The 15,823-nt window shown below is 43.9% G+C and overlaps 1 protein-coding gene across 2 annotated transcripts in view; it reads right to left on the bottom strand.

Annotated features, from left to right (window-relative positions):
* Positions 1-235: 235 nt before the first annotated feature.
* Positions 236-15,823, bottom strand: part of ZPBP (zona pellucida binding protein) — a 73,445-nt gene continuing 57,857 nt past the window's right edge. For both annotated transcript variants that reach the window (XM_067550412.1, XM_067550413.1), the window contains one exon: positions 236-511. In XM_067550412.1, coding sequence (XP_067406513.1) covers positions 420-511 — 92 coding nt within the window. In that variant the 3' untranslated portion in view covers positions 236-419. The remainder of the gene's footprint in view (positions 512-15,823) is intronic.

The following is a 15,823-nucleotide window of genomic DNA, read 5'->3' as shown; positions in this document are numbered from 1 at the left end:
GACAGTCTATAAGAGGACTGGATGATCAGGTAGACTAAATTGCATGTACACTCCTAGAGGTGGTCCTTCTAGAAAAAGCTGAAGCACACTGGCAAGAAACTTGTAAGGAAGCATACATGCCCACTGCCAGTTCTCTCTCTGTTCTGTGAGTAACTAGACAGCTTTAGTCATCATGGTGGCCGATCTGACATAATCCATAACATTAAATGTAGTTTAAAAAAATCAAACGCTCAAAAATGGTATAAGACCTCATTTTATTAAAATGGTTAGATATTACTCCTTTTTAAAAACAAATGAATTCTATTGATGTAACCAAAATTCAATGTACAAGTTGCTAAAATCATTTTATTGATATTACTATGTTAAAAATGAAATACATCAGAGCTATTGAATAGCAATGTATTTTTACTGATATTCTGCTAACATTGTGTTGCTCCATATATCAAAGTATGGTTGCACTGAAGACAGTGAACTCCATCGTGAGGATTATAAGTTCCTGGACTGCAGACAACTATAGACAGAGAAAACAGAACAAAACAAAATATAAAGATCTAGATGAATAATTTCTAAAACTACTTTGATTAGACATGTTTCCTTATGATGTAATCTTCCAACTAACTGGCAAGATCAGATTTTTTTAACATTCCAATATTTCAATTTTTAAAAAATGTTGCAAAAATATATTTTTGTACACCATACATTCATTTCATATAATGTTCTTCTCTTCACAAAAAAGTAATTTGTGTGACTTTCTGATTCCCCATTGCTCTACCTACAAGTAAGCTTTCCACAACTCAAAACCAGTGAGCAGCAGCTGCCAAAAGACACTAGTGTGGTCAACAGCCAGTAATGTTTGAACTAAATTGCTTTGGCTCCACCTTGTGGACAAGGATGTACTTAAGAGGAAATATAAACAAAACTGACTTTTGAAAATGGATTAATAAGTAAGAAGTGCACAGAGAATGAAACAAACAGGTAGAAATCAATGCATGGTGCCAAAGATGATGTGAGTAGAAAAACGTTTCTGCTGGTTAACTCATGTTATGCCAGTCTGTGAAATCAGTACAAAAACTCAGCTAAGGACTACCTGTAGCCCTGTCCTCTGTAGAAAATGTTAGCCCTCCCAATATAAGTCATCGGGAGGAAGCAAGAAGGGTCACTGTCAGATGGCTGAAGTTCTCCTGGCTCCCTTGAACACCACTATGCTCTGACAATTATAGCATTTTTAGAGGAAAAGGGGAACAATAAGGGTGTTAATCCTCAGTACCCACTGGAAATTGGGCTCCCTACTCCTCTCACTGTAGCAGGAGTGCACCTGCTTCTCCACTTCATCCTAGCCCAGTCATCCCCACTAGGTCTTATCCTGCCTGACACCCATTAATTAAACAGGATTTGTGGGGTTTCATCCTGCCTATTCCCATTGCTACAGAACCTTAGCGAGGTTTACCTGACCAACGGTGGCAGCCATCAGGGGCTGCCCGACTCTGCTTGTTCCTTTCCAGTGACTCAAAGGAATCCTAGAGGTCTCCTCAAATGCCATTGGAAATGGGTAGAGCTTATACATTGTTTGGCAAGAGCGATTTGCAGGTGTCCCCTGACCCATTATTATTATATTTACTCTTTGGATTATGGTAGTGTCTAAAGGCCCCAAACCAAGAGCAGGGTCCTATTTTGCTGGACAATATACGAACATCACGTGTATTAGACAATTATCCTTGATTCAGTCATTTTCACCAATTAAGCTCCAGGGACAGCACAACAGTAACAATGATTGGTAGAAGAATTCAGGAGCCCTTCTCTCTCTCTCTCTGCAGGGGAGTAACAATTTTTCTGCTGAGGGTTCAACTGCTGAGGAGAGTAAGGGAGTGTGTCTGGAAGTGGTGTGTGAAGCTCTGAATTTATCCCTTGGCACCCTGGATGGCTCTGCTGGAGGAAGCACTGGATCTACATGCAACAAGAAGTTACTCACCTTGTGCAATAACAATGGTTCTTGGAGATGTGTCCCCCTATGGATGCTCCACTGCAGGTGTGTCTGTGCCCCTGCGCTGCTGATGGGAAATTTTTGGTAGCAGTCTATACCACCCGTGAATGTGCTGCTCCCCACCAGGCACGGGGTTAGCCAAATCTGAGAGCATTCCCTCCTCAGTTCCTTCTCTATCACAGAGCCAATTAATTGAGCTCCGAACTAGAGGGAAGGAGGGTTGATTGTGGAGCACCCATAGGGGGACACACATCAGAGAACCATCCTTACTGCACAAGGTGAGTAACTTCTTCGAGTAGCATCCCTATGGGTGCTCCACTGTAGGTGACTCCTGAGCAGTGCCCACCACTAGACATTGGGACTTGCAAGTCAATTCTGATACAGATGACAGTATTGTGGCACCAAACTGGGCGTCTGCAGCTGAATCCCCCAGGATGGCATAGTGTTCTGTGAATGTGTGTGCAGATGGCTGCTCTGCAGATTTCTGATATAGGGATACCCTTGGAGAAGGTGACTGACGAAGAGATTTACCTCACAGAATGCGTGCGTATTGAAGATGGGGGCATTGCATTACACTGCTGGTAACAGTTTAATACAGCCCAAAACCCATTTGGACAGCCTTTGGATTGAAATCACTGTTCCATTTGATCTATCTGCAATGGATAGGAAAAGTCTCAGGGATTTTCTGAGCACTTTCATCCTGTCCAAGTAGAAGGCTAAAGTTCACCTTATACTGAGCGTATGGAGGCTGGCTTCCTTATTATCCCTATGAGGCTTGGGATAAAAGGCTGGAAACTGAATAAGCTGATTTATGTGGAACGCACAAGTCACCTTGGGAACGAACTTCAGATGTGGTCTAACCGTGACCTTGTCAGGAAAGAACACCGTGAAGGGGGGATGTGCTATCAGAGCTGCTATTGCCCCTATTCTTCTCACTGAAGTGATTGCAAAGAGGAATGCCATTTTCATAGACAGATATGTTAAACACATGGCCATGGCCATGGGATCAAATGGTGCTTAGTAGGCTTTTAGCACTAAACTGAGGTCCCATTGCGGGGCAGGAAGTCTGGGCTGTGGGAAGAGGTTCATTGTGCCTTTGAGAAACCTTTTTGTAATTTGGTGGGAGAAGACTGAATGTCCTTCCATCGGCTGGTGGAAGATAAAAGATTGCTGGTAGCTGGACCTTTAGTGAACTAACAGAGTCCCAATTTTTTTGAGAGCCAACAGATAGCCCAGGACTCTGTAGTGTGGTTGCATTTCCCTTTGGTTGGCAACATATTTGGACTTTCTTCCATTTCTACAGGTAGGTACAACGAATATTTCCCTTCTTACTGCATAGCAAAACTTCCCATATCTCATCAGAGCGGGATGTCTCTATGTGCTGGAACCATGAAAGAGCCATGCATTGAGTTGTAAGACCTGTAGATTGAGATGAAGAATACATCTCTTGTTTTGAGATAAAAGGCCCGGAAAGTCATCAGTGGATAAAGTGCCAGCTGTGATAAAGATACCACCTGTGTCTGGGCCATGTAGGGGCAATCAGTATGATGGTTGCTTTCTCCCTTTTTATCTTTAATAGGGCTTTCAGTAACAGAAGGAATGGGGAAAAGGCGTATAAGGAGGCCTTCATCCCAATGGAGGAAGAGTGTTTTCTCTAGAGTAAAAACAACTAGAGTCCTGTTGCACCTTAAAGACTAAAATTTCTGCAGGCATAAGCTTTTGTCAGCTGCAATGAAGTGGGTTACAGTCCACAAAAGCTTATGCCTGCAGAAATTTGTTAGTCTTTAAGGTGCTAGAGGACTCTCAGGTTTTTTGCTGTATACAGACTAACACGGCTACCCCTCTGGAACTTTTTTCCATGGAGCGACGTCCGATTCCTGGTCGAACAATACTGTGGGCATTTCCTGTTCTGGTAAGTGGCGAAAAGGTCAATCATTATCCTCCATAACCAAAATATGTTGTGCAGTATTATCGAATCTAATTCCCACTCAGAGTGAATTTGCAGCTCAAACTATCCGCTGTCGTGTTGTGTATTTGTAGTACATAGGCCGCTGATATTAATATATTGTGGGTGACGCACCAATTCCATCGTTTTAGTGCTTCCATATATAGGGAGTATGATTTGGCATCTTTTTGTTGGTTTATGGAATACATGCAGGCCATGTTGACCATCATGACCCTTGTGTGTGTGCCTTTCATCGGTAATAGAAAGTGAGCGCACACGTTTCTGCCCACTTGGATTTCAAGCAGGTTGATTTGGAGGTATACTTTGCTTGAGGACCATTTGCCCTGTGTCGTGTTGCCATTGAGATAGGCACCTCATCCTATGAGGGATGTATTGGTATTCAGGAGTAATGATCGGGGACACTGAGCGAACGAGATTCCTGCACAGACATTTAATGGATCTTTCCACCAATCCAGGGATTGTTTGACCCTTGTGGGCATCAATCGTTTGTTTATGCTGTTTCTGTTTGGTCTGTAAACCGAACCGAACCAAACCAACCTTGCAAGCATATCATGAATAATCTGGCATGAACTATAACCGATATCCCCGCAGTCACGAGTCCCACGAGCTGAAGGCAGTATCTGGCTGAAGTTTGGGAGCTGGATTGTACTGTCTCTATCAATGAGGAGAGACTGAGAAATCTGTCATGTGGGAGGAGCATTCTTGCCCGAACAGAGTTGAGGTTGGCCTCTATGAATTCTAGCCTTTGTACCAATATCAATGTCGATTTTTGTTCATTGACTTGCAGACCCAGACTTTGAAACAGGACCAAAATGGCCTGAGTGACTTGCTGGGCATCTGCAAAGAACCAAGCCCTGAGAAGGAAATCATCCACGTAAGGGTAAATCATGATGCCTTGAAAGCATAAGTGGGCTGCCACCACCGAGATGATTTTGGAGAAGACTCTGGAGGCCGATGAGAGGCCAAAGAGGAGTACTCCGTATTGGTAGTGGTCCTGTCTTAGCATAAATTTGAGTAATGCCTGTGACTCAGTATAATCGAGATTTGAAAATATGCACCTTGGAGGTCAAGGGCAAAGAAACAATGTCCGTCTTCTAACGCTGGAATGATCGTGGACAATGTGACCATCTTGAACTTCTCAGCTTTGATGAATGTGTTAAGTGCTCTGAGGTCCAATATGGTCTCCAACTCCCTTGCTTCTTCAGTATTAGGAAGTATTGAGAATAGAAACCTCTACCCCTTAGATGCACAGGCATTGGCTCTATTGCTTCTATGCTGAGGAGGTCGTCTATCTCCTGATGTAGTAAGCACTCGTGAGAAGGGTCCCTGAAGAGGGACGAGGAAGGGAGTTTGGAAGGTGGGACAGAGGAAAAATGGATTGAGTATCCAGTCTCGAAAATCTCCAACACCTATTTGTCAGAAGTTATCCATTCCCAGGTGCTGCAGAAAAGAATAAGACAATCCCCCAAATGAATGGGAGGGGTTTTCCAGCATTGAATGGCAGTGAGGAGAGTGTTCTATGGGCACCTCAACCAAGCCATCAAAATTGTCTCTTCAAGGTGGAGGGTTGAGAAAAGACTTGTTGGGATCCTGTTGTCTTTCTTCTGGGGAACCTGGGTTTCTTTCTCTGAGGCTTGTATGGCCTCTCTGTGTATTGGGATGGGTACTGAGATGAATACAAGTATTGTGAATGAGGCTTAAACAAGGGCTGAGGGTTGTATTTTCTTTTATACACAGGTGTATATAGATCATGGAACCTGAGGGTGACCCTTGAATCCTTTAATGTATGGAGGCAGGCATCAGTCTTTTCAACAAACTGTGTTGCTCCTCCAAACGGTAGGTCCTCCACCATTGCTTGTACCTCCTTGGGGAAGCTCAAGAGGTGAAGCCATGAGGCCTGTCTCATTACCACCACAGTTGATATGGAACGAGCTGCTATATCAGGTGCATCTAGTACCAATTGGAGGGACGTCTTCACCACCAGTTGTTCCTCATTAACTAAGGCCTTAAATTACTCCTTGTGGAAGTTGGGAAGCTGTTCAACAAAGGAATATAACTTTACTGTTTTGATAGTCGTATTTTGCTTATAGGGCTTGGTAGTTTGCCACTGTAAACTGGAGGGTGGTTGACAAATAAGCTTTCCTGCCAAGCAAGCCCAGGCGCTTGCAATCCCAACCATAAGGGATGGACTTAAAGTGGTGTTGACATCCCATGGAATTCACCATGTCCACAATGATCAAATTGGGGGAACGGGTTTGAAAAAAAGGAATTCCATGCCCTTCGTCGACACAATACTTCTTGTCTGCCCTCTTGCATGTTGGAAGGATGGATGTGGAGGTCTGCCATATTGCCTTGGCAGGGTTCAATAACACCTTATTAACTGGGAGGGTGACTTTAGAAGCTGTGGAAGAGAGTAAAATATCCATCACCTTATGATGCACCTCGGTCACTTCTAAGAGAGGTATCTGAAGACCCTCTGCCATATCCTGAAAAGGTTTAAGATCATCCGCCATAGATGGCGGAGGAGGCATCACTCTGATGACGATGGCGACAATTGGGTCTGAGGAGTGACCTCCTCCTCCTCCTATTTGCCCACTGGTTCTTCCTTTGTCTGGTTAGGGGGTCCAGAGGCCCTCGAGGCAGCAGCTGAAGGAGGGTATTTCCTCTGCTGATGGAAATGAGGTCTGTTGTCTTCGAGCCTGTCAGGGGTCCCAATACAGCCACTGACCTGAAAAAGGCCCAGTGGTTGGAACCTTGGTTACCCAAACCAGGGAGGCTGGTCGGAGGAGTGGATTCCCATTGTTTGTAGTGGAACTGGGCACTATATAGCAGATGATATGAGTGTTGGGAATTAAGTCCTCTTGCTCACTTTTTGATTCCACAGATCATACTGGCAATGCACGGCACAAAGCTGTTGGTGACCCCAGGGTTCCAGGTGGGCTCAGTAACGGACTGTCCATTGCTCATAATCGGGGCTCTCACACCAAAAGATCCGTCACGCACGGGAAGTCAAGCAGTGTCGGAGGTAACGATACCGGCACAGGCTGTCGGTGCTAAGAGGCTTGTACCGACTGAATTGGAGATGTGGACCTGATGGTCGGTGCCCAACACATTGTCATCAGTACCGATGTTGATGACCATACCAGTGGAGCCTTCCCTGGGCAGATCTTCTCTGTTTCTCATGTCCTTGTGGTACCGAAATGTCCTCTCTTACTCCCATTGGGTCTCTAGGCATTCCGACTTGCTCTGTCGGTTCGGTACCGTGTATGCCCTGTGTACTCTATTTAGACAGCTTAGATGCCATCGGTACTGATGTTACTGATCAAGCCAGGGATTGTTTTTGGCTTGATCAGGGCACACCATAGGGACTCACTCACCTTTTTTTTTTTTTTTTTAAAAGAGGCCTTTCGTGAGTGGCTCACAGACATCTGACTGAGCTCATCTCCCCTCAAAGTCAAGGGTTGCAGAGAGGGTTCTCGCCACAGCTCCAGAGGTTGAAGGGCTGACTCCATAAGGAGTTTGAGCCTCAGTTCTTTATCTTTCCTTTACCATGGCTTCAGTTGCTGACACAATCCACACTTCTGTGGAATGTGCTTTTGATGAGAATAACTCCATAGGTGATAAACTGTGTTGCGTAAGTTTCTTTCAGGATCAGTTCACAGGTTATAGTTCAAATAGTCCATGTATAGAGTCTCTTCAAATTCTCCCATGAGAATTAGCAGGGTAAATCCAGACTTAGTGCTGGGATCTCAGATTTGCGACCCAAATCTTTCCTGTCAAACATTTAAGCAGCCCTAAAATAAACAGGATTGGGCCCTAGGCTTCTTTTATAATGTTTTAGCAGGCTTATGAGAGCCCTTTGACAGCAGACATCACAGCAGGTTGGGTGCATAACAGGTATTACATGCAGCTTTGAAGTAACATCTTTTACTTCCTAGGCACACACCGGTAATTATCCATTAAACAGTTAAGTTTACTTAAAGGTCAAAGAGAAAGACAATTATATCATTACACCTAAGTTTCATCTAGATGTTAATATTCCCTTTTGATCTCTGAATCAATAGAACAATAGTAATAAGACAGGAAAGACTATCCCATTACATAGGAAAGATAGGAGGTATGGCAAGAGACCTCCTTGGCTTAAGGGAGATCTTAAGGTAAAAAAAAAAAAAAAAGAGTCCTACAAAAAGTGGAAACTAGGTCAAATTACAAAGGATGAATATAAACAAACAACACAAATATGCAGGGACAAAATTAGTAAGGCCAGGGCACAAAATGAGATTAAATTAGCTAGAGACAAAGGGTAACAAGGAAACATTCTACAAATACATTAGAAGCCAGAGGAAGATCAAGGACATGGTAGGGCCATTACTCAATGGGGGGGGGGGAAACAATAACAGAAAATGTGGTAATGGCACGGGTGCTAAATGACTTTTGTTTTGGTTTTCACCAAGAAGGTTGATGGCAATTGGACGTCTAACATAGTGAATGCCAGTGAAAGTGAGGCAGGATAAGAAGCTAAAATAGGGAAAGAACAAGTTAAAAATTACTTAGAAAAGTAACCAGGGCCTGACGAAATGCACGCGAGAATACTCAAGGAGCTGACTGAGGAGATATCTGAGCCATTAGCAATTATCTTTGAAGAGTCTTGGAAGCCAGGAGAGATTCCAGAAGACTGGAAAAGGGCAAATATAGTGCCCATCTACAAAAAGGGAAATAAGGACAACCCGGAGAATTACAGACCAGTCAGCTTAACTTCTGTACCCGGAAAGATAATGGAGCAAATAAATAAGCAATCAATTTGCAAACATCTCGAAGATAATAAGTAACAGTCAGCATGGATTTGTCAAGAACAAATCATGTCAAATCAATCTGATAGCTTTCTTTGACAGGGTAACAAGCCTTGTGGATAGGGGGAGGCGGTAGATGTGGCATATCTTGACTTTAGTAAGGCTTTTGATACTGTCCCACATGACCTTCTCTTAAACAAACTAGGGAAATACAACCTAGATGGAGCTACTATAAGGTGGGTGCATAACTCGTTGGAAAACCATTCCCAGAAAGTAGTTATCAATGGTTCACAGTCATGCTGCAAGGGCATAATGAGTGGGTTTCTGCAAGGATTAGTTCTGGGTCCGGTTCTGTTCAATATTTAGATAATGGCATAGACAGTATACTTACTAAGTTTGCGGACGATACCAAGCTCAGAGGGGTTGCAAGTGCTTTGGAGTATAGGATTATAATTCAGAATGATCTGGACAAACTGGAGAATTGGTCTGAGGTAAACAGGATGAAATTCAATAAGGACAAATGCAAAGTATTCCACTTAGGAAGGAACAATCAATTGTTCAACGTACAAAATGGGAAATGACTGCCTAGGAAGGAGTACTGCGGAAAGAAATCTGGGGGTCATAGTGGACCACAAGCTAAATATGAGTCAACAGTGTAATACTGTTGAAAAAAAGCAAACATGATTCTGGGATGTATTAGGAGGAGTCTTGTAAGTAAGACACAAGTAGTAATTCTTCCACTCTACTCCATGTTGATTAAGCCTCAACTGGAGTATTGTGTCCAGTTTTGGATGCCACATTTCAGGAAAGACGTACACAAACTGGAGAAAGTCCAGAGAAGAGAAACAAAAATGATTAAAGATCTAGAAAACATGACCTATGAGGCAAGCCTGAAAGAACTGGATTTGTTTAGCCTAGAAAAGAGAAAACAGAGGGGACATGATAACAGCTTTCAAGTACATAAAACGTTGTTACAAGGAGGAGGGAGAAAAATTATTCTTCTTAACTCTGAAGACAGGACAAGAAGCAATGGGCTTAAACTGCAGCAAGGGAGGTTTAGGTTGGACATTAGGAAAAACTTCCTGTCAGGGTGGTTAATCACTGGAATAAATTGCCTAAGGACGTTGTAGAATCTCTCCATCATTGGAGATTTTTAAAAGCAGGTTAGACAAACAGCTGTCAGTGATGGTCTAGATATTACTGAGTCCTGCCATGAATGCAGGGGACTGGACTAGATGACCTCTCAAGGTCCCTTCCAGCCGTATGACTCTGTTTACAAGGAATGGCCCTAATTACCATTTGTATCTGTTCCTAAAGGTTGAGTTTATGTCATCCCAACCTGTTAAGGCTTAACCCTTTCTGGCCCAATGTCATAGCTTCTCTCCCAGATAGTGAACACACTGCGAGTGTCCGTCAATGACCCAGACTGATTCCTCGCAACTGAGGAATTTTTTTTTGAAGTCCAGGGAGTAGGCATACCCTTTTCTGCCAGGGCAGGATGGAAGACAGAGTCCTTTTCTGTTCTTTGTTATTTCTTCTTTTTCTTTTCTTATTTTTTTTAGGCATGGGCAAAGTAAAAGTAATGAGTAAGAAAGAAAAGAGCTTCAGAAGAAGCTAAAATTAGCCATTCTAAAAGAATTAATTATCTGTGAATAGACAGCTATTAGCTCTCTCTCTCTCTAGCCAGGTGCGGCTGAGAAGGAACTGAGAAGAGAATGCCCTCGTGGCTGGTGCGAGCAGCGCATGTGGGATGGAGTGTTACCAAATATCTCCGATCAGCAGCGCTGAGGCGCAGACACACACGCACACACAGTGGAGCACCCATAGGGACACTACTCAAAGAAGAAACAGCATTTCCCAGTCTCCACATCAGCTGGGCTGGTGAATATCCTTCCTTCTCCCAAAGTGTGTCAACCTCAGAAGCAAAATTGCACTCTCTGCATACCTCTGCCCTCAGTGAATTCAATGCGAGTTTTCAATTCACTTTGATTGGAGCAGGCCAGAGAACTATAACAATCACATAAAAAGCTTATTTGCTCAATCTCAGTCTGCCATCTAGGGGAAGACATGAAAAGAAAGAAAAAATCTTAAGCAAGCAACCTACTGCTTGCTGAATTGGCTGCTGGGAAAGCATATGAAGTTTTCTTACAGTAAACATAACTTTCCTCAATCTTTCTTACCGAGTATGAACTCCCACTGCCTAACCTTCATGTATAAACATCTCCACAAAATATTCCACCTCGTATTTCATTTGTACCTTTCTAACATACCATTTCACACCTCACAAACTTAAGTGCACTTGTCATGTTAATTTTTTCTTGTATCTTATGTACTAAACTGACATTTTCTGCTGTACTCCAATTTTTAGTACTATTTCTATATTTACTTGAGCAATACATTCTTTTGAATTTTGAAATAATTATTCTTCAATTATAGTTTCTTTCTAAAAAATTCACTTTTTTGAGAGAACTGGAAAATTCAATTATTTAATGGCAAGGAAAAATTTGTATCTAGTTTATTAAAGCAAATTACTACAGGAAATCAAACTATAAAAGATAATGAAAGAAGACAAAAACTACTAAATTATAAATCAAGTGTGGGTTTCTGATTATTTTATCACAATGGATGAAATCAAGTTGTCAGGAATGTATCAGGACCCCATAAAAGATATGAATTTTGGTACTGTATTTCATTTTCATCTGTAGCCTATTTCCTGAAGGAAAATGAAAACATTGCAGGAATGTTTTTATGACCAAGCAAAAAAACAAAAAACAAAAAAAAACAGTTTTATATCTAATGGTCTTCTGAACACACAAATGTGGTACAATTACTTTGTGTTAATTGAACTTTAATGGAGGATCACATCTGTTGTAGCAATTACCCAAACATTTTAATAAACTTCCAAATATGATTTATTTTATATACCTTAAGAAACAATTTTTAAAGTGCACTAAAACCACTAGAATGAACAGGAATTATATTAAATTTATGTTTCTAAGATTTTTATAATCTTGAAATGACAAATCTGTAAATTAAAATATATGTTATACATAATTATGAAAGCAAGATGGATAAAAATAGATTAATTTATTTAAAATGTGTTTTTATTTAAATTAATTTTATTTTCTTTTTAAAAAATAAAACCCATTTAAAATTAAATTTGAAATTATGACAACATATGTTAAGACCTAAATTTATTATGAACAAGGACATAAATACTCTGGCTGGTCTAATAGCCCTTCAGTTACTCTCTACGTCAAGAAGCCTTACTTGGAGTTGGGCCCTGAAGTCACAGAAACAGAGGGTGATTGTGTCTCTGAGATGGCAATACCTTCAGAGTGTAAGAATTACCTCTGCAAAGATAATCTTTTGTAGTTCAATGACATTGCTTTCATAGAGCCCTACTGTAGGAGGCTAGCTAACAGTGGTATGTTTTAAAAGGCAGGCTTGTCCAACAGCAACTCTCCTTCTCAAACTAGTGTCTGCTGTTGACTAAATGTCAAGAGAATAATGATTCATGAAGGAGAACCAAACTCCACATCTATCAACCCTAAAATAATTTCCACGAGTGCTCAAGCTGGCAACAGAGAGGAACTGATGGATGGTTAGAAGGTGTGAAACATTTATACTCCTGGACCATGGAATGTAGGGTTTAAGGGATGCGTGTACACCTCCCAACTACTAACTACCAATCAAAAAGGTTCCCATGGCCAGGCAAGCGATTTCTGCAGTGGGGCTCAGTGGAGGAAGTGACATGAAGAACTATGGGTTTTTTAGTATCTCTATTTATATTGTTTGGGAAAGAACAGTTACTTACTTCATAACTGTTGTTCTTCGAGATGTGTTGCTCACACCCATTCCCAAAAAGGTGTGCGTGTGCACCACATGCACCAGAGCCAGAAATTTTTCTCCTAGTGATATCCATAGGGCCGGTTCTAGCGCCCTCTGCAGCAGCATGCATATGTGCCCATATATAGAGCACTGCCGGCCCCCCTTCCTCTCAATTCTTTCTTGCCAGAACTCCAACCAAGGGAAAGAAAAGTGGGTTGTCGAATGGACATGAGCAACATCTTCTTTGAGTACTCTGTCATGTCCATTCCCAATTAGGTGACTCACCAACAGTATCCCTGGAACTGGGCAGGAGTTCATAGATGTGTCATTTGTAGCATCGCTCTGCCAAAACCAGCGTCGTGCCAGGCCTGCTGTGTGATGACATAGTGGGAGAGGAAGGTATGCACTGACGACCACGTGGCAGTTCTACATATGTCCTGTATTGGGACCTGAGCCAGGAAGGCTGCTGACAGTCTGGGCCCTTGTTGAGAGGGCAGTGTCAAGGATGCTGGAGGCGCAACTCCCATCTGCTCATAGCAAGCTCGAATACAGGCTGTAATCCATGCTGAGATTCACTGGGATGACACTGGAGGGTGGGAGCGAGGTAAACTGAAGAGCATAACCACCAGCTACTGTATTTAGTACCCAGCGATGCAATGTAATGGTAGCCCAGGCCAAGAGGAAGGGGAAAAGACTGGATGAAAATAATAGCAAGTCTGGATCCCGGGTAATGGCTGGTAGGTCGCCTTCAAAAAGTTCTGTATGTCCTCTTGGTAGTGACTGCTCAAGCCTGACGGGGGGCCATGGCCGGCAAGTGGCCCTGGAGTCTTTTGTAACCACTATTCTTTCTTTTATAGAATGTCCTCGAGGATGTCCTCCAAATCTCTGTGGCTGCTGAGGCCTGAAGTGCTTCCTGGCAGATGACAGGATGTATAGGCCCAGGAAGTGCAGCGTAGCCCTAGAACCTGTCAGCCTGTGCAGCCTGGAGTCTGTCTGGTCCACAAATAGGGCTGTGCCATTAAATCAGAGGTTCTGTATGAATTGCTGGACCTCCGGCGAAATGCCAGAAGATTGGAGCCAGGATGCTCTTCTCATTGACACAGTCGATGCCACAGTGCTGGATGCCGAATCAGCGATGTTTGAGGCTGCCTGGTGGGAGACTCTAGCTACTGCCTTCCCTTCTTCAAGGATCACCTCAAATTCCTGCTTGGAGGCTTGCAGCAGGGACTCAGAAAACTTGTCCAATGACTGCCAGATATTAAAATGGTATGTCCTGAACAGTGCTTGTTTGTTGGATACATGCAGTTGCAGGCTAGCTATTGAATAAACCTTGCACCTGAACACATCTAGTTTTCTGGCCTCCTTGTTTTTTGGGATGGAACTCATTTGGCCTAGCCTGTCTCTCTCGTTGGTAGCCAGTACTACCATCATCCAGCCATAACTAAAATTGCCCAGAGAGGCCACGGCAGAGGGCCCCACTAGTGCCTCATCAGGTGAGGAGGAAGATGAGGCTGGTAACTGTGGAGGATTAGGGTCCTCTTCTCGGAGCAGTGTAGCCCATTCGTGGATCTCTGTGGATGACCCTTCCCAGTCAGACTCCACATCTACGTCTGGTGCCACTGAAGACTGTGGTACCGAGGCTCATGAGAGTGAATGATTTTGCAGGACCATTGTCTGGGGGAACCCCCACAGGTTCCAAAGTCTGGGCACCATTGTCCCTATGCCATAGCCCCATCGGTAGCATCATGGGGAAACTGGCGGCCGTAGCTGAGGACTGCCCTGTTGGTAGGGTCATCTCTTCCTCTGAGCTTGAGGAGCCACTCCTTGGAGATCACAGGGGCGCCAATGTCAACTGCTCTAATGTGCAGTACTGTACGCACTGGTGTTCTAGGGAACAGTGCAGGGAGCCTGGGTGCTAGGTATCCCATGACTGGCTTTTGTCTCTACGTTTCTTACAAGTACTTGGCAACCAGGTCTGGGACTTTGGAGAACCACGTCAGGAGTCTGGGGCGTGGTGCTGAGGTTCCAGGAAATCTGCGGTGTTCCAGGGATCTGTGCCATCGCTCTGGAGACCAGAGTCAAGTGTTGGGGGACTGGAGATGAGAGCCCGACCTTTCACGGTGCAGCTCTGGGGACCGGTGCTGTGGGTCCAGTGACCGCTGGCAGACTGGAGAGAGGTGCCTTGGAGACGAGAATTGCTGCAGAGGTCTCGATGCCAGTTTCCCCCTGGACGAGTTCACCAAGGGCGTAGGTGCCGGTTTCCAGTGTGGAGGCCTCACTTCCCTAGGTATCGGCTGCACGGGAATCGCTAAGAGGTCCTTCACTGCCTGGAAGGCCTCATTCGTGGTGGGCACCACCAGGTGTCGAGGGCCCTTGCTGCTTCCTGGAGTTGGTGGCAGGTCCGGAGTGGGGCTTGAAACCCTGATGGACGGTGACTCCCTCAGAATCTGCAGGGAAGAGTGGCCCAACGCCGGTCTCACCTGAGTCCCACTCCCTTCTTATCTTTCTTCAGTGCCAGCAAACGTCCTCATTTAGCATGTGTTTTCTTCGGAGATGTTGATGGGTGCTGGGAAGATGATGGCGCTAGGGGAGCACTCTGCACTGATACCAATGTGCTCAGCACAGAGCCTGATCGCGCTTCCGATGCTGACCTGAGTGCCGACTCCATCAAGATGGCCCTGAGTCTAATGTCCTGATCCTTCTTAGTCGAAGAACGGAAACTTTTACAGATTTTACACTTCTCCCACACGTGAGCTTCTTCTAAACACTGTAAGCAGCTCAGTCGTTCACTGGCATAGCCTTCTTACATGAAAAACCAGCCCCATACCTGGGTCTATTTGCTAACTTAAAACTCTCTTTAAATTTAACTCTGAACATCTATAAACTAACTATATACACTTAAACAATGATAAAACCACTAGACTGAGGAAAACTTGCAGAAGCAATGGAATGTTCCAGCATCATCACAGGCAGAAAGAGGGAACTGAGAGGGAGGGTGACCAGTGGCACCCTACGTATGGACGCATACGCACACTGCTGCAGAAGACACTAGAGCTAGCCTTATGGATACCACTAGGGGAAATATTTCCAGCAGTGGTATATGTGGGAATGAACAGGAGCAAGCACTCAAAGAAGAACCTGGGAAATGAAAAGATCAGCTTTTCCAAAGGGCTGGCTAAAAGAAGATCTGTGGATTCAAGCCTGTTGCCAAAAGGACATTCAGGGACCGTCACAGGGTGTACGCACAGAATTACT

The sequence above is a fragment of the Emydura macquarii genome, unplaced genomic scaffold (assembly GCF_026122565.2).
Source record: "Emydura macquarii macquarii isolate MOO-44397 ecotype Brisbane River unplaced genomic scaffold, CSIRO-AGI_Emac_v2 contig_1263, whole genome shotgun sequence".
In the NCBI taxonomy this organism is placed as follows: domain Eukaryota; kingdom Metazoa; phylum Chordata; order Testudines; family Chelidae; genus Emydura; species Emydura macquarii.
The sequence above is the reverse complement of the archived record's forward strand: the minus strand, read 5'-3'. Positions and strand labels throughout refer to the sequence as shown.